The sequence below is a fragment of the Desmodus rotundus genome, chromosome 3 (genome assembly GCF_022682495.2).
Source record: "Desmodus rotundus isolate HL8 chromosome 3, HLdesRot8A.1, whole genome shotgun sequence".
NCBI lineage: Eukaryota > Metazoa > Chordata > Mammalia > Chiroptera > Phyllostomidae > Desmodus > Desmodus rotundus.
Window position 1 is genome coordinate 198647871 of NC_071389.1, and position 24958 is coordinate 198672828.

General features: G+C 59.5%; 1 protein-coding gene across 2 annotated transcripts in view; it reads left to right on the forward strand.

Moving 5' to 3' along the window:
- Positions 1 to 602: 602 nt before the first annotated feature.
- The window catches only part of PARVB (parvin beta), a 73225-nt gene continuing 48869 nt past the window's right edge, over positions 603 to 24958 (forward strand). The window contains exon 1 of one of the 2 annotated variants that reach the window (XM_024579323.4): positions 603 to 820. In XM_024579323.4, coding sequence (XP_024435091.2) covers positions 706 to 820 — 115 coding nt within the window. In that variant the 5' untranslated portion in view covers positions 603 to 705. Of the gene's footprint in view, positions 821 to 21058; positions 21177 to 24958 lie in introns of those variants that run through there. The other variant, XM_053919669.2, reaches the window with a different exon arrangement.

Genomic DNA, 24958 nt, shown 5'->3' on the forward strand with positions numbered 1-24958 from the left:
CCCAGCTCTGGCCTTTACTCCAGCGCTCGCTAGCCACACATCTGTGAGTTAGCTTTGGACACAGATGGGATCGTGTCAGCGCACACCCGAAATCCCTTCCTCAGCTTCCAGTACTTCCCAGGCCAGCCTCGCTCCCCCTCGTCTCCCCTGCCCGGAGCCCCCAAACTGTCCCCGGGGCCTGAACACCCACTCCCGGAGCTCTGCTGGCTGTTTCCTGTGGCTACACGTCGTCATCTCCCCAGGAAAAAATCCCCTGCTCCCCTAGGACGGGGACAGTCCCCGGGGGTTCCTCCAGCCCCGGGTCTGGTTCTGGGCAGAAGCTGAGCAGGTGAAGTGCCTGTTGGTTTTGGGGTCTTGATGCACAAAGGCCATGCCATGGCCGCGGCAGCCCCCGCTGCCCAGCCGAGTCCCGGCTGCATCAGCAGAACAAAAGGACGTGGGGAGCCCCAAGGGTCTGTCCCAGCCTTGGCCTTCAGAGCTGCACCGCCCCTCACTGCTCCGAGGGTGAGAGCGCAGCGTGGGAACAGCCCGCGGGCCGGGAGCGGTGACCACACTGTCCGGGTCCTTTAGCAGCAGGCGCTGCAGGACCGGGGCGGGGCAGGGGCCGGCGCTGGGGCCGCGCCCTCCGGCCACTCCCTGGGGAGAGCGGGCAGCGGCGGCGGGGCAGCTACTAAGCAGCTCCCCCACGCGCTGCGCCCGCGGCCCATGTCCTCGGTGTTGCTGCGCTCGTCCCCCCTGAGGCCCCCGAAGATGAAGAAGGAGGAGACGTTCCTGGGCAAGCTGGGCGGTACGCTGGCGAGGAAGAAGAAGGCCAGGGAGGGTGAGTGTGCCCGCCGCGGGCCTCCAGCTGCGCCTGCGCCCGCGCCCGGCCGAGACCACGCGTCCCCACGCTCACCACCCAGTTCCGCTGGGACCACGCGTCCCAGCGCGCACCCCCCGATCCCCGCCGGGACCTCGCGTCCCCGCGCCCGCGCCCCCGTGAGTCGCGTCCGGCGTGGCGCGCAGCTGCGACCTTTGGGACAGGCTTTGACCCTTGCTCCTTCTTCCTCTCCGAGACCTTTAAACTCGCCACGAGCCAGGCTGCCCCCCCCTCCCGCGGCCGCTCGTGGAGCCCCTGCTGGGCTCCTGCGTCATTGAAACGCCGCGCCAGCTCCTGCTGCGGGCAGGACTGGGAGCCGATGTGGGCGAGCTCGGGCACGCGCGCGCCCAGCCCCGCGCCCAAGCCTGCCGGAGTCGCCATTTATGGAGCGGCGTCCGCCCGCAGCTCGGCCGCTAAAGCCCCTGTGCTGTGGGTGACCCCAGTTCCACGAGCATTCACTGGACCCGTATGCGGGCCGGCCCGGCTGGCCCGTTGGTGTCCTTGGGGCGGGCGCGCCCGAGGCCCCTGCCCTGCACGGGTGTGTGTGCGTGCGTGTGTCCCATCGGGAATGGGGGGGGGGGGCGCTAAGGCGAGGGGGGAGGGAAGGGGCGCAGAGCAGACGGGCCAGAAGCCGCGGGGTCGTGCTCACCAGGACCGCAGAGCCCCCCCCACCCGCGCCCGCCCATGGCTGTACTTGGTGGAAATAATTCTAAAAAACTATCCGCCTCCTTTCACACGTTCTTTAGAGTCACGAGGGGCGCCACCCCTGGCGCATTGTCTGTGTGCTTTAAATACACCGCTGTCCCCAGGGCCTCGCCCAGGGCCGCATTCCTGAATTTTCCCTTTGTTCAGGCCGGAGATTCTCGCCCCCGACCGGTTCCTGCGGAGGATGGGGCCTGGGGGAGGGAGGGGCGCTGTGAGAAGACAGGAGGGCGAGAGACTGGCCTGGGGCAGGGTGTGGGGACAGCAAGCCCCTGGAGTTAGGGGTGGGCAGAGGGTTTCCTTCCGCCATAGACAACAGGAGCTGGACTTGCCTCCTGGACAGTCCCCGGCACCTCTGTCGGCGGCATCTCCCCTGGACACCTTTGACAAATTCGAGGACTCAGTTCCTGGAGGGCAGGGCCTTGTCACCTTTAGCGTGTCCTCTGGAGCAAACCCGCTGCCCCTCTCTTAGGCTTTGCACTGAAGGGCCCGGTGGCTCCTGTGAGTTTCTACGAAGCCACGCCTCCTGGTGACAGGACGCCTCCAGTCACTGACCCCTCGTCATTCCTGCTGCCTGTCCCGTGGGTGCTTGCAGTCACCGTCACCTTCCCCAACGTCGTTTCAATTCCTGTTCATGCCTGAGAGCAATTACAGACGTGAATGACACTCCCTGTCCCAGCACCTTCCGCTGGGGGACCCCAGGGAGGGAAGCTAGACCCGGTGCCCTCTCCCCTGGAACCCGGAGCCAGCCGTACTAAACAGACCACCTGCACTAATACGGGGTTCCATGAAGAAATGGTAACCAGCCCTGGCTGGTGCGGCTCAGTGGACTGAGTGCAGGCCTGTGAACCGGAAGGTCGCCGGTTCGATTCCCAGTCAGGGCACACGCCTGGGTTGCCAGCCAGGTCTACAGTAGGGGGCGTGTGAGAGGCAACCAACTGATGTGTCTCTCGCACACTGATGTTTCTCTTCTCTCTCTCTCCCTTCCCCTCCCTCTGAAAATAAAATCTTAAAGTAAAAGGTAAGAAAAGGTAACCAGACGAATCAGAGTGCCCAGGGAAGGCGTCAGCACAGGCAATGTTGGGTTGAGACCAGAAGGAACCGGGAGAGACATCTCTGGATTATTTGCCGCTTTTCATAGGTGACACCGGTGCTCTCGGAACACGAAGAGTGCCTGCCGGAAGTCACGGGCCGAGCCCCAAGGCGAGATGCTTGTCCTTGCTCTGATGAGCCAGCAGGGCATGCCGGGGGGCTGGGGGCCTCCGTGGTTTCATCTCACTGCACCAGGCACCCCGGGTCACAGGCACCCGGGAGGAGCAGAGTCCACACGAGCACAGCAGAAGGCGCCACATGCTGGCATGTGAGGCTATTGGATCCCCTGCCTCGGTTCTCCAGGTTGGGGTGCCCGGCACCCTTAGGGATCCCCCACAGAAACCCAAGGCTGCAAACTGTGATCGGGCTCCGACGCAGCACTTGGGGGAAGGCTGGACTTGGAAGGGCCTAGTGGCCTCCATCAGGTCTTCGGGGGAGAGGGAAGGGGACCTGGCAGAGGCGGGTGTGAAGACAGGTAGCGGGGTCCTGAGTGACTGAGTGCTGCCAGTATTCCCGCAGGCCCGTCGCCCTGGCCACTTGCCCTCCCTGCCGTCCGCAGGGCACCTGAGCGGGTCCTGGCCCTGACTTTGGGGCCCTGGGGATGGCGCTGACCTGCCTGCCGCAGAAGGTTCAGGAAGAGGGGGCTTCGGGGCTTGCTGGGCGCTGCCAGATGCGCCGTGGGTTTCGTTTCCTTCTTTGTTAGAAAGTTGACAGAGAGTTCAGGGGCGTGGGCAGAGGGGGGCCCCTTGTCTGGGAGGAGGGGACAGCCCTGCCCAGAAGTTAGAGGTGCAGGGAGCCCAGGGCATGTGACCCCGCCCAGGCTGGCGGTGGAGCTCATGGTTTTGACAGGGCACGTGGGCGTGTGCCCGACCACCCTGCCCTCCCCCAGGGTGACCGCTTCAGGAAAGGTTGAGGAACGGGCGCCGCAAGTGTCTGTGGACAATTTCACAGGGTGAGTAAGGCCCATGTTCCAGGGAGGGACCCAAATCATGTCATGTGGCGGCCTGGTGCAGGAAATGGAACGGTGACTAACCGGCGCATCGGGAAAAGTGGCAAGAAGCACTCAAAAGAAAAAAAAAAGGCCCAGAGCTCCCCGTAGAAGGCCCCGGGGACTTTTCAGGAGCAACGTATTAATAGCCGGGTTGGTTTCACTGGGGCTAGCCAAGCAGGTGCGAGGAGGGGTTCCCCACGTGAGGGCCCCTCGTGACCACAGATGAGAGTTCCCCTGGGTCCATCTGGCCAAAGGCTGGGCAAGGGGCGCGCGCGCCAGGGATGCCTCAGCAGACGAATAAAGTCCTCTGAGCGGTGAGGCCGCCAGCTTGGCAGCCAGGGAAGCCCTGGAGGGAGGGGCCAGATGGCGTCTGCCCCACGCAGGCACCCCCCACCGGCCTCCTGGCCCCGCCCACACCTGTAACCAGCACAGGCCTGCTCCCAGCCGAGGCCATCAGAGCCACACGGAGGCTCTGTCCCTCCTTTTCTGGGGGGGGAAGAGTGTTAAGGGAATTCTAGTCCCTGATTGCCTATTTTTTCGGGGGTAAATATACATTTCAGAGCGGTTTTAGGTTCGCGTGACGCGCGTGTCCTTTCGAGAGCTCCGCGCGCTCTGTGTGTCTCTGTTGCTGCGCCAACTGCTCAGGGCTCTGGCTCCCTTTGTAGCTGAGTTGTTTGATGTCTCATTGCTGAATTTTAACGGTTCCTGGTGTGCTGCGGTTACCCCTCCCTCACCGGTAAGTGCCCCGCGGGCATTCTCTCCCGGCCTGTGGCTCGTCCTCTGGGTCCCTGACCCTGGCCATCTCCTACGTGCTGCGTGCAGAGGTAGTTAACCAATGAGCAAGGTGTTGACCGAGACTTCTGAAACCAGATCTAGTGACAGAGCTAGGTGGCTGCGACCTTGAGCTGAAGGTTGGAAGCGATACGTTCCTTTTGTGACTTTGAATGACTCCGGGAGAGAATGACCTCCAGGTCCGTAACCGCTGCCTATTCATCCCGTGGGTTCCCTTCAGATCGCCCGTCTTTGTAGAGTGATGGGCTGCATAGACGCTGACACCCTGCCCTGTGATAAGTTACGTAAGTCAGCCCTGCAAGGTAGGAGTTTTCACCTGCCTGCAAGTCACACACACAACACTGAGTTTTCCAGCCGCAAATCAAATGCCAAAGGGTGAAGCTCAGCAGACGAACCCTGGCCTTTGTTCACTGAGGCGTGTCCAGCTATGGCTCCCAGAGCTGGTGGACCAGCCCCCTGTGCTGGGGCAGTGCCTCAGGGCCCTCCATGCCAGAGTCTAGAAGGACCCCGGTGCCCTGCTGGGAGCCGGGTGTCTGGGCTCTCAGCTCAGTTTCTTGAAGGAGAGAATCCACGTGGCCCGCCTTGTCCTCCATCCCAGGACAACAGAGGGGGTGGAGCCCGGGAGCTCGGAGGGCCTAGGAGACAGATGAAAGAATCTTTATCTTGTGCTCACCTTGTGGGCTGGGAGCTGGGGACGGGCGGTGTCCTGGCCTGTCCTCAGGAGCCTGGGGGAGGGGGCAAGCCAGTGTGGTGATGGAGAGCCACGGAGGGTGGCAGGGGACACACAGCCTGAACCTGGGGTTCTAGGTTCCGGCTGGAGGTTGCGGGTAGAGGAAGGCTAGGAGCTACCCAGGGGTTACATGGGGTTCCCCACCAGTGGCCCTGGAGAAGATCCCAGCTAGTCCCTTTTGGGGACATGCGGGCAGCTTGTAGTGGCTGGGCCGTGGTGTGGCGTGTGGACTGTGGTCAGCTGTCGTCAGCCACTGGTGAGCTGGAGTGGTCCGCGGGGTCCCTGTCATCTCTGGCACACAGGCTCTGAGAACAAACTTTGGGACAGTAGTGACTTTGAAGTGACTTCCACATTCTGTTACGGAGCAGATGTCAACAGCTTCTCCCCCTTACCTTAAAAATAAAAAGGGAATAGCATCTTTCTCTGTGGTGAGAGACATGAAAAGGAACTGTGATCGGCCCGGGGAGGTAGGACTCCGGGAATTCTGCAAATTCCCGGGCACCCGTATGATGGAGTCGGCCACCTACAGGCCCTGAGAGAGTCACGTGTAAGGGTGCTTGGACTCCCACCCTCTGAGAAGGGAGAGAGAGCGGCTGGTAGGAAGTGGAGGGCCATGTACATGGTGGATTCTAGAATGTTCTATAGGAAGACAAGCCAGGATCAGACCTGTTTGGCCCCCTCGGGCCGATGAGGGTCTTTGCGGACCCTGCCACCAAAGAGGAAAACAATTCCACGCTCTTTCCTCTTCTTGGAGTGGCGCTACCTCTGCCCGCGGGGGCGGCTCTGGCCGGCTCCTGTATTGCGTCAGACTCCTTAGAGAGCCGGGGTGGAAATTGCTGGAAATTGCTCTCCCATTTCCTCTCTCCGGCTGAGAGGAAGTGGCTTTCCGGGGGGCGGGCTTGGTGGGGCTTGGTCAAGTTTCCTTTGATTATTCTGATTATAATCTTCCAGTCCACCATCCCTCCTTGTTTGTCCCGCCGTCATGGCGGGGGCGGGCTGGGCACGCAGTGGGGGTTGGCGTTTACGAGAGAGGCCGGTAGCCTGTGCCGCGCTGGGCTTTGTTTGGCGGCCAGTGAAAACCTGGAAACCCGGCCTCGGGGGGAGAACGGAAACAAAGCCGGCTGGCCTGGGTAATGGCTTCGCAGCCTTGCCCTCCTGTGCCCGGGCAGCCTCGTTCAGGAATTCTAACTCTCTGTGGGTCTCCAGGCCTCCTGGCTGCACCTGGTCTCCGAAGAGGCAGGTCTCCTTGGCAACCTCACTCATTAGAGGAACTCTGCTTTGAAATCCTGTCTCCACTCTGTGGAATTAATATTTATCGCACATCCCAGATTGCTCGCCGTGCCCTCCCTGTCCAGTCGTCAGAATAATTAAGGGATGTTTATGAGACGGAAGTGGGTGAGCGCCTGCTGGGGGTGGTCGGAAGGGCCCCGTTTGATGGATGCCCCTCGAGCGGGTGGGCAGAGGGCAGCACCTTCACCTGGCCGGTTTCTTGTTTTCAAATGCTGGCCTCCGTCGCATGGAGACCCAGTCTACGAAAGCACATTTCCTCCGCACGCTGAAAGTTTTCAGGTTTCCGGTAACATTGCTTTCCTTCCCAATGAGCGTATTCACCGTGTGTCATGCCACACAGTGGCTGAAAGACACCGGTAGCCCAGGATGCGTCCCAAACACGCTGGCCCACCGGTGCTGATCTGCCGATCTGCACCAACGGCTGTCGAGGCAACAGAGTGGAGACCAGGAACGCCATCCACTCTGGGAGTTTTGGTGGCTTCTGCGTCCTTGAGATTCTCTTTTCGCTGCACACCCAGGCGAGAGCCCTGCTTTCTGGTCCTGGCATCGTCCAGCCTTTGGGGCTCCTGGCGTCAGAGGACACCCGTGACCGGTGAGGGGCAGCAGCGGAGTCCTTTCGTTGGGGACCCACTCTGAGTGTCCGGCCATGGAGGCCTCGTCGGGGCTGCGTGCCACCCTCTGAGCTGGAAAGCTCGGGGCCTCACTTCCTCCTTTGTGAGCAGGGGGAGTGTGTGGGGGGAGCCCCGACTCCGCGTTCCCAAGCCTACGGGGCCTCGTGGGTTCTCAGAAGGGCAGCCTGTGCCTGCGGGGCTGCTCGCTGGGGGGAGCACAGGTCTGGGCTCTCACCCTTGCTCCGGGGGGCTGCTGCTCCATCTCCCCAGGGCCCTTAGGTGACGTGAGGAGGAAGTTCGAGGAAGGAGTCGGAGTCTCACCGGCCATTGAGCCAGTGCCCAGTGGGTGTTAGCTGCTGCTGATGTTGAGCAGTGAGGGTGTTGCTGCAGAATCCAGACTTCGGACGGAGCTGGTTAGAGGTGGGGGGTGGGGGGCAGGGTGGTTTCCACCCGAGAGCAGACGCAGCTCCGCCTAGGTAACTGCCTGCCTCCGCGTTCAGAAGGGTTCTGAGGCTGTGTCTGGGCTGGGGAGGGGACCCTGGGACTTAGTAGGCGTTTGAAGTGACCGTTATTGTCTTGGGTCTCCAAACCTTTCCTTGCTGGTGGCCAGAGTCGGGCAGGAAAATGGTGTCCCGGGAAGGCCGTGTTCGTCGCTGACGCCCGTTGTTTTGAAGCTACGTGTTTTCATACTTCCATGTGGGTTGCAGTTCCACTCCAAAGTTACGTCATTAAAAAGTTGAAGAGGGTTCAGAGGGCCCCTCCCACCAGCCCATGTGGTCCCACTTCCTGGCTCCGACGTCTGTCCCCTGCGCCCCGGAGCCTGCCTTCCTGTGGACTTCCGAGTGGTCCTCCGGCGGGGTGGGGGCAGGGCCCCCCTTGCCCACTGGCTGCACGAGTCCTGGGCGTTTCTGCAGAGGTCGTTGGCTCAGTGTCTGGGCGCCCGCTCGCCTGGGTCCCCAGGCCTGGTGTCATTGTGCAGGGTCACTCGGGGTGGAATTTGTGTATTTGCTGAGGTTACAGCCACTGAGCCATCCCGGGGGCCCGACGGGTCCTGCTGCCCTCTGGGGCTTTGACCTTGGGGAAGGTGCTTCCCTGCCCTGCGCTTCAGTTTCCTGTTCTGTGAAGAGTACGTAACGGCTAGGGCCTGGGGGGTGGGAGGGCCGGATTGAGTGAGTTGTTAAGTGGCATTCTGGTTTACATTGGGCGCACGCCTCTGGCGCCAGAGCCACTTCCGATCCCCGGCTGTGACGGCGACAAGGGATTTCCCCCACCGGGCAGTTTTCCTACTACCACCTGGGACCCTGCCATTCAGCTCAGTTCTCACACTATCTGCCCAGGGGCGGCACCAGACTCCAAGGGCGAAGGGCTCAGTCCCACAAGCCTGCCGCCCCCTGCAGATGCCAGTCACGAGTTCAGGTGCTTGTGACTGAGTGGCCTTAAATGAGGGCGTCCCCCGCCAGGTTTGACTAATTTGCTACAGCAGCTCCCAGAATTCAGAGAAACATTTTACTCACTGGATCACGTTTATTATAAAAAGGACACAACCGGGGGACAGCCAGGTGGAAGAGGGGCGCGGAGCCGGGGGTGGGAGCGGGGCAGGGCAGGGGTGGGCGGCACCTTTCTCCAGCCCCTCCCTGTGGTCGCCAACCTGGAAGCTCTCCGGACTGCCTCCTTTTGGGTTTCTTCATCGGCTTCATCAAACGGGCACAATTGATTAAATCAGTGGCCATTGGTGATTGGACTCCATCTTCAGCAGCACCCCCCTCTCCAGTTCCTGGTGGGACTAAAAGTACCACCTCTCTAATCACAGAGTTGGTTCCCCTGACAACCAGCCCCTTCCTGGAGCTCCCCAGGGTTTCCCCTCATTAACATAATGAAAGAACGTAGTGACACCCTGGCCGCTCTCTCACTTAGGCAATGCCTGGGGCCTCAGGAGCTCCGAGCCAGGAACTGGGATGCAGACCAAGTCTGTCTGTTTCTCATTATAAATCACCATTACCCCAGCTCCCCAAACACTTGTCTGAGAAAAGACTGGTGCCCGGGATCCGTAACGAACTCCTGCAGCCCCATAATGAAGAGACGGACGACCCAGGGAAAAGGAGAGAGAAAAGGTTTGAACAGACACTCCAGCGAAGAAGACGCAGGAATGGCCAACACGCGTCTGGATGAGACGTCAGCGTCGTTAGCCGCCGGGAGAGGAGCCACAAATTAGGACCCGAGGGGACGCTCTCACGCCGGCTGGGCGCGGGGGTCTCCAGTGCGGAGGCCCCTAGGAGGTAATTTGGGTGGTTTCTTTCCAAGCTGTGACCCAGCAGTTGCGACCTGAGGCACGCACTCAGGGAAGTGGAACCCTGTGTCCGTAAGCAGACTGCGCGGGAGGTTCGGAGCAGCTTTAGTCGCGATACTAAGGAGCTGACGCGTGTAAACGGCCCAGCACCCGCCCGCAGGAGAAGGGAAGGTGGGCGGGATACATTCACAGGACAGAACACCGGGCAAGGAGAAGGGATGAAATGCTGAAACAATAAAAACATGGTGACTCCCAAGTGCTCAGCAAAGGCAGCCGGACCCCAGAGAGCGCGCGCCGTGCGGAGCCACTTGCAGGAAGTGCCGTGGACAGAGTCATCTCTGCTGGCTGCCCCCCTGGCCAGGGACGGGGCTCCCCCGGGGAGCAGCAGGGAGTTTTCTGTCACGAAAATGTCCTCTGTCCCGACGGGGCTTTGAGAGACACAGGTACACACATTCGCCCAAACTCACTGCGTGGACACTGAAAGCGTCCACTTCACTGCATGCGCGTTTACTGGAAATAAAAACAGAAAGAACTGCTAGTACCCACTGAACTCTAGTGTAGTCCTATGGGGAAGAGATATGCCCGCCTGCAACTGACTTTGAAAAGCATAAAAAAAGCAAGATGGGGTGGGGTAGGCCAAATAATGCCCCCCCTCCCGAGCACGTCCACTTCTCGATACCAGCAAGTGGTGAGATCCTCCCCTTCCACGGTGTAAAGGGCTTTGCAGATGTGGTTAAGGAAGGATGTGGAGGTGGGGAGGCCACCCCGGATTATCCGGGTGGACGCAAGGGTCTTCTAGGAGGGAGGCGGGAGTGTCACCCTAAGAGAAAGGGATGCGTCGTCGGTGGAGCAGGCCGGAGTGACGTGGGCATGCAGGCCAAGGAAAGTGGGCCCCTTTGGAAGCTACAAAAGAGACCTTCTCCCTACCCCTTCCAGAAGGGGCTTCGGCCCCGCCGATTTTAGCCCATGAAACCCATTTGGGACCTTTGACTCCCCGAACTGTGAGATAATAAATTTGTTTTTTTAAAGCCACCGAGCCTGTGGTAGTTTTTGTGGCAGCAACAGGACACGGATGCAGACGGACCGCTGGACAGACAGAGGGATGGACGGGTACTTAATGAAACAAACAGAAGTCAGCGGGACGCTCCAGGCAGTAGGGTGCAGGTGTTCCTGGTCTGGTTCTCCACGTGCTCCCCCCGTTTGTTCGAACATTTAATAATAACACAACATTGGGGGGAAAGGCAGGTAATGAGGCGCCCATCGGTGTTCGCCCTCGCTCTCGTCCCCATTATTACGACCACTGTCACCCCCACTTTACCTGTCAGATGGGGAAAGCGAGCAGGGAACGCCAGGGCTGGGCTGGTGGTACGTGGCTGGAGCCACACAGGCCCCTCCCTAAAGTCAGTTGTCATTTCTGCCTGTCGCCCCGTCGGGTCCAGGCTGCGAGCTTTTGCAGAGGTCGGACAGGGCGGTGGCCTGATAGCTGCGCCCTTCACCTTTGGACACCCCGCGCTGCTGCTTCCGGGAGCCCCCGCACTTCGCGAGGGGAAGTGTTTTCGTGAAGTCTATCTAGAAAACATATTATTAGTATAATGAGATTTTAATGATTTGACATTTTGTTGGAGCAGCACATGGAATTTCAATGTTACCGAGTGCAGCTGGGCTTTGCTTTAGTCTTTTTTCCTCGGGCCCTGTTGCAGGGACCCATTTCTGCAACTATCTTTCGTTTTCCTTCCTCAGAGCCCCGCTTTCAGGCTGCTCTTCACCGTCTGGTGTAGAGGGCGACTCGGGGGACAAAGCATATCCTTTTCGTAAACACTTAGCCGGCTTTGATGGGGTCCTGAGTGCCGTCACTGAAGGAGATTTGTATTTGTTCAAGATTCAGGGCGCACTCTCCGCTCATTATCTTTAATTGCCACAAAGTGGAAACAGCCCGAATGTGCATCAACAGATGAATGGATAAATACAATGTGGCTGTCCCTACAATGGCGTATTATCTAGCATGGAAGAGAAACAAAGTACCAATATGGGCCACAGCGCATCAGCCTTGAAAACACTGCAGGGGGAGAAGCCGGACACAAAAGGCTACATATTCTGTGATTCCGCTGATGGGAAATGCCCAGAACAGGCCAATCCACAGAGACAGGAGGCGGCTGGTGGTTGCCAGGAGCTGGGGGGAGGCGGGACGGGGAGTGACTGTTGAGGGATATGGGTTTCTTGGGGGGTGATGAAAGTGGTCTTAAATTGATTATGATGGTTGCACAAGCTGTGAATATACTAAAACTCACTCAGTTGCACATTTTAAAAGGGCCAATGGTATGGAATGTGATTCTCTCAATAAAGAGGTTAAAAAAAGGATGTGCTGCTGAGCGTGGAGCTCGGAGCCTGGCAGGGTGTCCCTCCAGCCATAAACCAGTGCCTTCGCAAGTTTCCAAGCTGGGTCTTTAACCTGGGGGCTGGAATGGGGGGTGGGGCCCTCCTGGGATTGTTGAATCCTCCTCCTCCTCTTTCTAAAGATTGTCTAGTGGCAGGTGGGGCCCCAGGCTGGGGGCGGGTCTTTTCCCATCACCACCAGGATGCTCCTGAGGCAGGTACCGTGTCCAAATCGGGAAAACAAGAATGGGGACCCCCAGAAATCGCACGCACAATCCCACCTGACCTTGTGCCCTTAGGAGGGGGACGTTGGCCAGGGACTTTTGGGGCCAATAAATGGTCAAGGACCTCTGAGCTGAGATGGTGGCTGTTTAACTTTTATTTTGACCTTGACCCACGGCAAGAATAGAAACTCCAGTTCAACCATCTGTGTATCTGTCTAACTTTAATGTTTCGTGAAATAATATCTCACGGTAAGGGAAGCACATTAACCTCTCCTGCCCTGTTTGATTTCCCCAGAGAAACATGCTGGTCGCCACGTACTGACTGTGCGGCCCGCCGAGCCAAGGGGGATCGTTCAGCCCGATGGTCTGAGGGCCGCGAGGGGGAAGCTGTGTCAGTGTGTGTTAAAGCGCCTGAGGACTTTTGAGGCATACAGTATCATTGCTGGTGCTGGCATCTGGTGCTCCAAGCTGGCTTCTCCACCCTCATTTGCTCATGAATCATTTGGTCTTCCGGGCAGGCCGCCCTTCACCATGCACTTGAGCTCCCTGAGACCAGGCACCAGGCTGGGGCTGGAGCGGATGGCGTGGCCCTTCCCTAGTGCTTCCCGGCCCTGGTGGCCGTGATGGGCCGGTGACATCCTCCATCAGCTCTGCCCTCGCCTGTCCACTGTTGGTCCCCATTGAACAATTTTTCTTTTAAAAATTTTTTATGTATTTATTTTTTAGAGCGGGGGAAGGGAGGGAGAAAAAGAGGGAGAGAAACATCAGTCAGGTGCCTCTCGCATACCCCCAGCTGGGGACCTGGCCTGCAACCCAGGCAGGGGCCCAAACTGGGAATCAAACTGGCGACCATTCGGTTTGTGGGGCGGCACCCAACCCACTAAGCCAGGCGGGCCAGGGCCCCTTTGAATGGTCTTGAGCCCCTTGCTGAAGCAGAGTCGACCACAGGCATGAGGCTGTACTTCTGGGCTCGGTTCTGTTCTGCTCCGTTGATCTGGCGTCCGTTCTGTGCCGGTGTGGCCTTGATCTCTGCAGCTTCATGGTGAACGGCTCCCCCTTGTCCTTCTTCCTCAAGACTGCTGATTCGGGGTCCTTTGAGATTCATGTGGATTTGGGGCATGTCTTCCTACTTCTGTAAAAGCCACTATCGGGATTTGGGTTGAGACTGCATTGAACTCGAAGGCTGCTTTGAGCAGTCTTGTCATTTTAACAACACGAAGTCTTTCAATCCACGGACATGGTGTCTCTCTTCTCTCATCTCCCTTCACGAGGCTTCCTAGGTCCCAGCATGCAGATGGGCTCTGTCCCAGGATGGCCGCACCTTTGGGTGCTGTTGGAGGTGGAACTGCTTCTGATGCCCGTGTGCCAGGCAGCGCCGGCTCCCTGACCTGTGGGACTCTCCTCCATTGCCCACTTGCCTGGTCCTTGCCATTTCCCTCCCCGGGGTCGCACCCTTGGGGCTGGAAGTCCGTGACAACCGGCAGGGAGGTGGAACCCCAGCTGGTCTTGGTTGATGGGGGCGGAGCTGACTGCAGGAGCAGGGAGAGCTCAAGGCTGGGCTGGAGGCAAAGCAGACAAAGTCAGCTCTCAGATGGCCATCTGGCAGGTTAGATAGGGGAGGGGTTCCGGCACAGAGGACAGTGCAGTTGGTGATTGTTAAGCCACGTGGGGCTGGCTGTCTGGATGACACATTATCTCCCCACACAGCCCCCGGGATACGCCTGACCAAAGGAGGCGCGGAGGCGCAGAGGCAGCAACGCCCGGAGCGGCGTGCCAACCTCAGGAGGTCCCGCACCCACAGGCCAGCCAGCCAGGCCGAGGGGGTCGGCCGGCTCACTGCAATTGGTGGCTCAGGACAGCCTGGAGGGCGTGGCTGGGGGCCTGGAGGCCGAGGGCCCTCTCGCTGGACGGTGGGAGCAGCAGCCTGACCTCCGTGATTTCGAGGATTAAGTGAGGTCCTCTTTCAAGGTGCATTTAGTTTTAAAGAGGAGGCTTGCCAAGTAGATCTATGACCCAGCTCGGCTGCGTCATTGTGGGGGAGGCTGAGCCAGTCATTTGGGGGAGGGGAGCATTCAGTGCCAGGGGGTCCCTGTTTAGGGCAGAGCGTGGCCCTGGCCCGCTGTGTCTGTCTCCCAGTGGACTCTCGGGGCTCTTTCCACCCCTGAGATGTGTGCAAACACCACTGCTGGGAGCCCAATAAACAACATCCCCGCCACCCCACCAAAACCCCAAGGCAAACACCAGGTCTTGGGCCTTGCATTAGGGTTAACAGAAACCTCTCACCTCTGTATGGAGGGAAGTCTCAGCTGTGAGCGGAGAGGCCTGGCTGGGATTACCAGTGACAGAGACCCCGCTTGCCTTGTTCAAGCAGAAACCGTCGGCTAAGGCAGCCAGTCTTACCAAGGACAGAAGGGGCTGGCCTCGAGCTGACCCAGGGACCTGGCGCTGGTGTGACTTGGCCCTGAGTGTGGGGCTCACACCCCTACGGCCTCACAGGGTGAGAACCCCCTGCCTCCCACCTTCCGCCCCCTCCACCGAGTCAGCCCAGGAAGACAGACTGAACCGGGTCAGGCCATACCTGCGCCCTTAGCCCACTGTGCCACACCTTTTTGCGGGGGTGGGCAGCAAGCTGTCTGAAGGCTGGGTGACTCCGACACCAAGGTGTCTCAGATGCCTGGCCGGGGAGCCAGGCCGCAGGTCCAGGCTCCGAGACTACGTTCTGGGCTGTGCCGCTTCCCATGAGAAATGAAATGGAAATCGAGTCTCGTTCTGCTGACGGGGAAGTTGAGGCCCGGAGAGTTGGCGGGAAGCCACCTCCAGTGTGGACGGGGCTCCTCAGTGGGGATGTGCCGCCGCAGACTTCCGAGGGCACAGCGTATGTCGGTGTCAAAACAAACGACACCCACCATGAGCGTGGTCGGCCACCAGCAAAGACGAGACCGCGGCTTCTTCCGCCGTTTGCTCGTCTCGGGCTCTGGACCAGACTGCAGGGCCCGTTTCTCCAGGTTCGCTCCGGTCTGATTAAATTTGGGTGTCGTTCTACACACTTCAACTGCTGTAAAAGTACCTGCCGAGTGAACGTGCGGCAGAGCGCCGGCAGCCTTCCAAGGTCGATTAGGTTTCTCCAGCGCCAAAGGCCTGTGGAGGCAGCATCCCCGCCGCGGCCTTGTCTGCCCCATTCATCCTTTCTGTTTTCCTCTGTGACAGAACGATCCAGTTTTAAGCATGATTTCTGAGTGCATTGCAAGACTCTCTAGGGACGGCAGGAGCCCCGGGGAGTCCAGGTGGAGCCCACACAGCAGCTGGTGCTCCATTCTTGTTAAAGGTGGAGACGCAGCCGAGGGCCCGGCTCAGCCGCCCAGACCCCGCATGAGTGGGTTTTGGTGCCCGAGCAGACCCAGCCTTGGACGCAGCCTCTGTCTGTCTCGGTGGGGAGTGCATCTGGAAGACCCTCCCCTGCCCTGTGAGTTTCCCTGTCAGCGTCACCGCCCCAGGAGCCTGCCTGAGTCTGGCTTGCCCAGGCTCCTCCCTGGTGCCTCAGTCCCCATCTGCAGCAGGGCCTGCCCACTTCTACTGGAAAGGATGTCCTGCTGGCTCAGCTGCCGCTGCCCTGAATAGGCTGTGACACTGTTGCTGGGCGCTGGCCACCAGGAGGCCCGTAGGCTGTGCCAGGTGGGTGGTTCTGGGTCTCGGTGCACGGGGAGCAGCGAGGCTGCCGAGCGGGCCAGGCTGCTCCAGGACAGGCTTCCTCATCCCCTGTCCGTGGGCGGGGCCTCTTCTGTAGTTGGCACTGCCCGTGCTGTATGAGCGAAGCATATGCCAAGATGCACTTTGCTTATGTTAATTGTGTGCCTCGGTCCAGGAATGGGCTGAGAAAGGAACCTGAGTGAAGGTCTCTGTTGTGGGTTGAATTGTGTCTCCCGCAAAAAAGATGCATTCAAGTCTGAATCCATGGAAGCCAAGAGTGCGACCTTACTGGGAAGGGGAGTCTTTGCAGAAGTGATTATGATAGAAGTTAAGCTGAGGTCATCCTGGAGTAGCGGGGAGGCCCAAATCCAAGTGACTGGGGCCCTTAGAAGGGGAAGAAGCAGAGACTGAAGTGATGTACCCGTAAGTCAAGGAACACCAGGGACCACGGCCACCATCAGGCGACACCAGGCAGAGGCAGGAAGGACCCTCCCTGGAGCCGTCAGAGGGAGCTCGGCCCTCCAGCACCTCGGTCTCAGACTTCTGGCCTCCCTGAAATGTTAGAGAAGGAATGTCTCGTGGTTTTGGCCTCCGGGTTTGGGGTAGGTCACCCCCGCCACGACAGGACACGAGCAGCAGCCCCTCCGGGCCTTTGCCGTGCTGATAGTCTCGGTGGCCCCCTGCCAGGGCGGCTGTGAGTGCGATTTGCAGGTCGCAGGTAGCAGTCCAGTTGAAGTAACTAAACTGGAGGCGTCGCGGCGGGAGCTCCGCGGGAACTGCTGCCTGACAGATCCGGAGACACGGGAGCTCGGCCCCCACTTTCCTCCCCCAACCCGATGATGCAGGGGGGCAAAAACCGCATCCCTGCGTTCCTCCCAGTCCTCGGTCCCCACCCCTTGAAAATAATAAAAAACCATGTCATGATTTCTGTTAATCGTTGGGAAGTCTGCAGTCTTTTTCTGTGAAGTTCCAAGGGGCAACTACTCATTTAGCCTCGGTGAGCCTCTGTCCCTGCAGAGGTGACCCCACTGTGCCCTGGTCCCTCAATGGCAGCTGTAGGGGTGGCTGTGTTCCAGCAACACCTTCGTACACAGCCAGACAGCGCCCTGCCAATCCTGGGGGAAAGCGACCATTGAAAAATCCCACACTTACGTGACGTGTTCTACTTTCTAGAAAGTTCTCAGAGAGATGGCCATTTGATGTACTGTTATTGCTGCCTGTGCCTTTCACAGTGAACCCCCGAAAGGAGGGTCAGAGCCTGGTGGGCAGATAAGGAGTCTGTGGTTACCGTTGGGGGGCGTGTTGTGAGGGGCCTGGCCCCCAGGGGCACTCAGTGTGCATCTTAGCTCCGTCCTTCTTGGGAACGCGGTCACCAAAACTACATCGTGACCCAGCAACGTGATTCGCCGTAGCGGACCAGTGGAAACAGCCCCATGTCCGGGACGGGTGATGGACAAACACTCAGTCCCTCCCTGCGGTGGAACGTGACTCAGCCGACCAAAGGAAGGAAGCTCCGACAGGTGCTCTCGTGTGCCTCGGGTGGGCCGGGCGGCGCTAGGCCAAGTGAAACAAGCCGGTCACCAGGGGACTGATGCCGAGTGATTCCACTTCTCCGACGTCCAGTCAGATTCGCAGAGACAGGAAGTAGACGGTGGTGGCCAGGGGCTGGGGGAGGCGCACGGGGAGTTAGTGTTTCACGGGGACAGACTTTCCATTTGGGGAGATGGAAATGTTGCGGGGAGGGTCGCATGACGACGTGAATGCCCCCCTAAAGCCCCGGACGGTACACTTGAAAATGGTTAAAGTGGTACATTTTATGTTGCGTGTGCTTACCACAATTTAAAAAGTAAATGAAAAGAGCCCTGGCTGCTCTGGCTCCGTGGATTGAGCCCCGGCCTGTGAACCAAAGGGTCACAGATTCGATTCCCAGTCAGGGCACGTGCCTGGGTTGTGGGCCAGGTCCCCAGTAGGGGGAGCTCAAGAGGCAACCACACAGTGATGTTTCTCTCCCTCTCTTTCTCCTTCCCTTCCCCTCTCTTTAAAAATAAATAAATAAAATCTTTAAAAAAGTTAAAAAGCAAATACGTGAAAATACATTGTGAAATACACCGCGCATACAAAGAGTGCACAGGCACCGTTTGAAGTACAATGGAACAGAGCTGCCGGCTTCGATAGCCGCCTGTGTCCCTCCCCTTCTGGACTTCCCGCCCGGCAGGTGTGCCGCGCAGCCCTGTGCTTCCCTTGCAGAGCTGCCACCCACATCTGTGTGCGCTCCTGTGTGGCCTTGGCCTTTACCTGCCTTTGACCTTTCTGAGCCTGGAGCCACGCCAGCAGCACAGCCCAGCTCCTCGGGGCGGCCGCACCACCCGCCTCTGCGGGGCTGTGTGGGATCCGCAGCCAGGCACGCTGTCGCTTTGGAGCTCGGAGACGGTGATTCAGCGCCTGGCCGCACGTGAATTCCCTCCGGCTGAGTTTTGGTTTAGAGACAGGACAGCCAGGGGCGAGTGGGTGGACTCTGTGGCCGGCTTGCCCCAGCGTTCCCTGCCTCCCACTCCTGCCTGGGCAGGTTACCCTGCCTCTCGGCCCCAGTGTCCCCGTCAGGGGAGGGGACGGCAGCAGGGTGTGGAGACAGGATCAGTGCCCGGGAAGGCGGCGGGTGCGGGCTGGCAGTGGAGCTCTTGTCGGCTGGCATCCGCGCTCACCGTGTCTCTTCTCTTCTCTCTCTCTGTTTCCTTGCTGCTTGTTTCAACTTGGCAAAAATGCTCAGCTTGTAAGCTTGTCGTTCCACTTGTGGGAAAATTAAACATATTTAAGAATAAATTAAATTAGGGGATTTGTGATCGTTAGCCAAGTAAATTATTTTTTGAAAGACGTAATGTACCGAGCAGGACATGGCCCGTGGCGGCACGCTCCTTAAGTGTTCGTCAGGACGACGGATGGTTTTACGAGCCACAGTAACGGGATTCATTGGTTCTAAAACTCCTGAAGTGGCCGCACAGCAGTGACGGCTGCTACAGCGAATCCATGTGTTTGTAGAAAATGAGAGACAAGGGGGAAGGTTGTGCTGCATTTGGCCAAGAGCGCGGCCCAGTGGGGGCTGGCGTGCTGTGTCCCGGGAGACGTCCCTCAGCACAGAGCAGACGGGTCTCGGGGGTGCACCCGCCTGGGCCAAGCCCAGGAGACCAGCGGGTGGAATGGGTGCCCACTCCGTAGTTGACAGTGCGTCTGAAGTGAGGCCGGGACCCTGTGTCTCGGCCCTCGGCACCCGGTGGGGCTGGGGCTGGGCGGCCTGCTCTTGCTTTTCCTAGTTTCTGGTGGTTCACGCCTCTCCACTCTCTGCCTCTGTCTTCACGCGGCCTTCTTCCCCTGCGTGTCTGCGTCCAGATGCCCCTCTTCCTGGGAGGGCGCCCTCTGAGGTGCACCTCACCTTCACTTGATTACATCGCTAAAGGCCCTAGAGCCAAATAAGGTCAGGTCACAGGTTCTGGGTGGACCCGATTTGGGGGGCGCGGCTCACCCCACAGTACTCTGTGCTCGGGAGGAGCCTGAAACCCGCCGGGTATCATCGCTGCTTGTTGTCTTCAGAGGTGAGGGAGCGGTGGAGATAAACACACAGCCGATCACGCTTTCTCTTCCTTCTGCTCACTCCACGGTTCGCGGCGAAGCCTGTTCTCGGTTTTGAAGGAAGAAGATAGGAGGGCTGGCGTTTTTCTTTTCCTGGAAAACACCCTGAAGCTTGTGTTTGCACAGGGCGCCGAGCCCACAGTGAGCGGGAGTGGTGCCCGTTCCTGTGGTCTCGGGGGAGGAGACGGCCCATCACGCAGTCACCCAGTGTGGGTGTCGGGTGTCAATCCGGAGTGGCGTGTACTCGGTGTCTGTCATGGTGGCTGGAGAACTCAGGCAGCACACCCCTGCCTTTCAAAAGTCTCACTGAGCTTGTTTGACAGGCATGGCGCCTGTGTCACTAAACAGATGCAGAGACTGCTGTCATTGGGCTTTTAATAGCTCTTGTCATTCTCCTTGCGGTGTGTTTGCTCGGCACAGCGGCGGGGCGGCTCTTTCTCTGCTGGGCATCCCAGCGCCCTCGCTGCTAAGCTCTGAGAGGGGCAGGGCTCAGAACTGTGACTCGGCCTCTTGCTTGGGGACTTTGGGGGGCGTGGTGGTCACGGGCTGTATCTCCGATGTCTGAGGCAAGAGGAAGTGCTTTCAATAGGAAACTCTGGAACACTGGAGCAGGAGAAACTGGGGCTGAGCCAGAGCGACAGAAATCGGTGGTGGGCAGGGGGCCTGAAGCCGGGAGCCCCGAGGGCCCGCTCAGAAATCCCCTCTTTGCGGGGCGGGGGGTGGGAGGAAGCCAGGTGGGGTGCCCTGGGGTGCTCCGATCACAAGCCAGGGAGCGATGGCTTGATCACTGGAGAGGAGAGGTAGGGGGCTGTGATAGTTTGCCGCACGGTGATGGAGGCCTAGCAGGCTTCGTGTGGCGGCCACCGGGTTCGGTCTGTAGGTGTCGGACCGCAAGATCGCGCAGCAACCAGACTTACGTGAGTCCATTTTGGAAGCAGTGGTGGGGAATGGGAAGAGGAGTAGTGAGCCGGCCAGAGAGAGGCGCTCAGTTCCGCTCAATCCTTCCCGAGCACAGTCCAGTCCCCCCTTCGCGGTCCTTACGTCGTACAAAGTCACCCCAGACGGGGCTTGGCCGACAGTGGGAGGCTCCCCTAGGGAAAATGCACTGACCCGTGCGCTGCGCCCAGTGGCCACAGCGGGGAGCTCTGCCTCTGCCCCCACCCCAACTCCAGGGCCTCCCGAGCCCCTCCGCCCGGAGGTGAGCTGGGAATGCAGCCTGCCCGCAGCCTGGAAGTGCTGGTCTGGCTTAGACTTTGTTTCTGGTATCTGATTTCCGTTGCCCTGGCAACGGGCTGATAAGGTTCCTCTTTGGGCTGGTCCTCCTACTGTGGCGGGTGACCAGGAGACGCAGCAGCGTGGGTGACCAGGGGCAGCGTGGGCGATGCGGGACTTCTCTGCGTCACGGCTCATCTGCTCTGGGTGGGGTCGGAGAGGCAGGCTGGGGCCACCCCGGGGCCTCCCACCGCCCTGCCCAGGGCCCGGTCTCTGGGCCAGGCGAGAGCAGACGTACCCAGGGCCAAAGTCTGTTGTTCCGTGTTCGCTGAGCTGAATAAACGTGTCTGGAGTGGCAGCCCGGGCAGGGGCCCTTCCCCCCCTCCTGCCTCAGGCCCACGGTCTGCCATCCTGGGGGCAGCGGGCTGGCCCTCGAGGCCTGTGGCTGTGAAGATAGAAATGACCTGCCGCGGTTTCCGGGCTCCTATCGATAAGGAAAACCCAGCCCCTTGGGCAGCTCTGTCCTTCCTCAAAGTCTCCCTAAAAGGGCCTTTTCCTCGAACTGCAAGTCATGTCCCTGCCCACGTCCATATATGAACTTGGTGTGCCATCTCCTCAGTCCCCTGCCAAGTCCCCGCCAAGGCCCCCCGGCGCCCCTGGGTCTGCACCTCCAACGCCGCTGCCTGCCGCAGCCCCGTACCAGTGAGTGCCTCCCCCGCCTTTCTCCCTTCTTGTTTTCAGCAGAAGCTAAACCCGGGCCACCTCCGCCCCCGATCCCGTCTCCGCTTTGTGGGTGCAGGTTGTTCAAGCAAGAGTGGACCCTGGCTGGCTGCTGGCCTTTCCCTGGACGTTGGTTCGAGGATGACAGGGAAAGGGGCCCCAGGGACAGGTGCCTGCTTTGCGGAGCGAAGTGTGTTGGGAAGTTTCCGTCGCTCTGATGGCTCCTCGGTCCTTGGGGCCTAGAATAACGGTGTTTGGAGTGTTTTCGGGGTGAGGTTGCAGTGAAGACTTTTTTAGAGGGTGTCTGTTTGGTGGGACAGGTTTCTCTTCAGCCACCCGTTGCTTCTGTTTTCCCCTTTAATTGGCTGACCTTAGCCAGCCCCTGGCCTTTCTTGTCACCGCTGACAAGAGACTCTTTCTGCCCGTTCCTGGGGACGCAGTTGTCCATGGAAGGAGGGTGGCCTGGGGGCGAGCCCAGCTCTGTCGTTATCGGCACAGGTGTGGCAGTTGGCAGTCACTCTGAGGCTCGGTGGCCTGCCTGGGAAGTGGGGACAGAGGTGCAGGTGACGTGGACCGTGCCTTCTAGGCCCCACGGACTGTCTGATTCTTTTAACATGCCCTGTCCCGTGCAATCCTCAGAACAACTGCCTTCTACAGTTGAGGAAGCCGAAGCCCAGAGAGGCTAACTCACCCACCCAAGGTCACCCAGCACATGGGGCTGGAGTCAGGAGTTTAGCCAGGGCTCTTAACTCCCTGTCCCCTGGGGATCTGTTGGGGACCAGATGACACAGTGGCTATTCGAACGCTGCTGGTGGCTCCGCCTCTGAGAGAGCCCCAGCCAACACTCCTTCTCTGTCTGGTAGAGTAAAGGACACACCTTTGTTCTGGGCTCTGCCTGGCATGTCCTTAGAGAAAGGGACACTGGTGTCAGGTCTGCACGTGACTGAGATGGGAGGCTTCCCTCAGGCAGCCGCAGGCCGCTCTTTGCCTGGATCGTCCCGTTAGTCCATGCGCAGGGCCGTGGCCAGAGGAGAGCACCGTAGGAGGGGCCTATGGAGCTGGAGTGCAGGAGCCCCTCGGCTCCCCCGCGGAGGCGGCTCCCCAGAGACAATAGACCTTACAGTGACAGGCAGGGGTGGTTTGACCAGGCCAAGTGGCCCTTCGGGGCAGCGCAGGGAGGGGACGGCTGTGGAAGGGCTCAGTGCTCCGGGAGGACAGGGCACCAGAGCACCAGGCCCTGCCTGCCCCCAAGGGGCTGTGATGGGCTCTCTTCCTCTGGCTCTTTCTAAGAGAAGGGCTGGGTCACTGAGTTCTCGCCCCCTCCGTGCAGCGTAGGAGAGTGAGGCGTGGTTTAGCTCCGCCTCCCTGGCCCGTGGCAGACTGTGAAGGCCATGTCTGAGGGCCTCGCCTGGTCAGGGGTCGATGGGGCCCAGGCATCCCGCGCACACAGGCCCTGCTGGGAACTGAACGCTGTGTCACTGGTGCTTCCTCAAGAGGTCCCTTAGCTTTGCTGATAGATAAGTGGTCTTCAGGCTCCAAAACTTGGGGACCTGAGCTGAGAGTCTCCCCCTGCCCGCCACACTGTGGCTCCGTGGCCACCTGCCTCCATCCCCCGCCTGTTGGTCAGCCCTGCCCCCACCCCCCAGCTCTGCCTTTGCTCCCAGAGGTCTTTTCTGGGGTAGCTCTCACCACCAGTGTGTCTGTCCCCTCCTTGCAGGCTTGACGTTGCTGCCTGTGAGGACTCGGGGTCCCGTTCCGCTCGAGTTCACGAACATGTGTTTGCTCCCGGGGCGCACCTAGTGGGCGCGGGGGCCGCGGGCTCTTTCCTCCATTTCCCCGAGCTTCCGTTCCCTCACTGGTGACATGGAGGCAGCTGGGGCGGCCACTCGCTGCGCGAAGGGCCCGGTGGCCGTCCACACTGGCCCAGAGTAGGCTCCTGGGTCGCCGCCAGCCGCTGGCTGCATCTGCCTGTCCTCTGTCCTGACCTCTTCACCTGCGGCAGGGGTCCAGGACTGCAAGAACTTTCCCATAAATGTCCGTGACTTCCTGTGTTTGTTCTTGTGTGGACAGGACTTGGTGGTCGGGTAGACTCGGTGCCGGCATGAATGTGGCCATCAGCTGCCTGTCCTTGGGCAGGTCACCTTGGGCAGCTGAGCCTGTGTCCCTGGCCGGGCTGTCGGACCCTGAGTGAGCTCCTGTCTGAGGGTGTGGGGTGGGCGGGCCCTCGCTAGAGGCAGACTTCCTTCCTCCACAGCGCTTGCCCAGGAGTCTCGGTCCCCACGCCCTCTCCCACTGCCCTTTCCGGTTGGGGGGTTTCAAGTTGGGCCGAGGGGTGGGAGAAGAGAAGGGAACTTGAGAATGAGGGGCTGGCAATGTGTTGATCGGGACTTTGGTGGCTTATTGGCCATTCTTCTGCTACAGGATGACCCAGAGTGGAGGGACACACTTCTCCTGCCCACCGGGAACATGGGGGTGGAGGCCTGGCACCCTCTCCCTCCTCCCTGTAGGCCAGGCTCCTGGAGGAGGCAACTTTGAAGTTGCCTCCTCCAGGAAGCCTCCCCAAACTGCCATTCTTGTTCTCTCAGGCCTGCAGCCTTCTCACATTCCTCTGTGATTTGTCTCCTGGATGCTGAGGCCCTCAGGGCCCTGCCTGCCCAGTGCCAGGCCTGACGTTAGTGAACATACAACAAAAGGGGGACCCCAAACCCGGATTTTATTTATAGAAAATTGTGTCTATTGTCACATGCTCAAACTTCAGTCACCTTCACAGGACTCTCCCTTTGATCTGACACAGCTGTTGAGATGGTTTCCCACGGCTGCAAACAGTGTCTGAGCTCATCCACTTTGATGCCTGTTAGTGCTTCTGCCGCTTTTCGTTTCACCCCCTCCACATCGGCAAAACGTTTCCCTTCGAGGACTTTTCTCATCTGGGGAAACAAAAAAAGTCACTCTCAGGGTGAGACCGGGTGAATAGGGAGGGTGGGGCATGGGGGTCATGTCGCTTTTGGTCAAAAACTGCTGAACACTTGGGGGTGGGGTGGGCAGGTACACTCATAAATCACCCAGCATGAAACAGGCAAACAGGGTGGAAGTGTCCAAAAAAATCACTGACTCCGAACGCAGCCTCTCACAACAACGCCAGCTGGTGCCCTGATACAGATGGGTTCCCAGAAACTCACTTAGAGGGGGAAGCCTGTGCTCCAAGGGGCCAGCCCTCCAGAAGATAATTCTGTCTTTTTTGGGGGGGTCCCCCTGGGCCGAGTCAGGTGAGCGAACAGCAGGTGTGAACTGAGGCAGATCCCATCACGGCTGTGTGATAAAATGTGTGTGAGAGCCAGGCCTCCTTTATTAAGTGGAGGAGATTGGAAGGGAAAAGTGAATTAACGTAGCGGTACGTCTGTTCCCCAACCCAACGCCGAACCTCTGCAACGCCAGCTACGGGTAACGGGGACCGAGAGAAGAAACACGTCCCTCCCCCCACCAGTTATTTTCTCCAAACGCGACATTTCCATGCAGCTGGGGAGGTAGGATGGGCCTTTGAAATTTGGAGTACACTGGCGACACATTCATGGCTTGTAGAAGGCATGGTGGAGGCCAGGAGGGGACCTCTCAGAAAGGAGGAAGCAGGGGCCCCAGCAGGCTGTGGGTGATCACCTGCTCCTTCCCCTCCAGCCACGCAGGTGACTGGCCTGCACACAGTAGGCCTGCAGACTCCTTTGCTGAGCATTTGTTGAGCGCCTACTCTGTCTAGCGCGCCCTGGTCT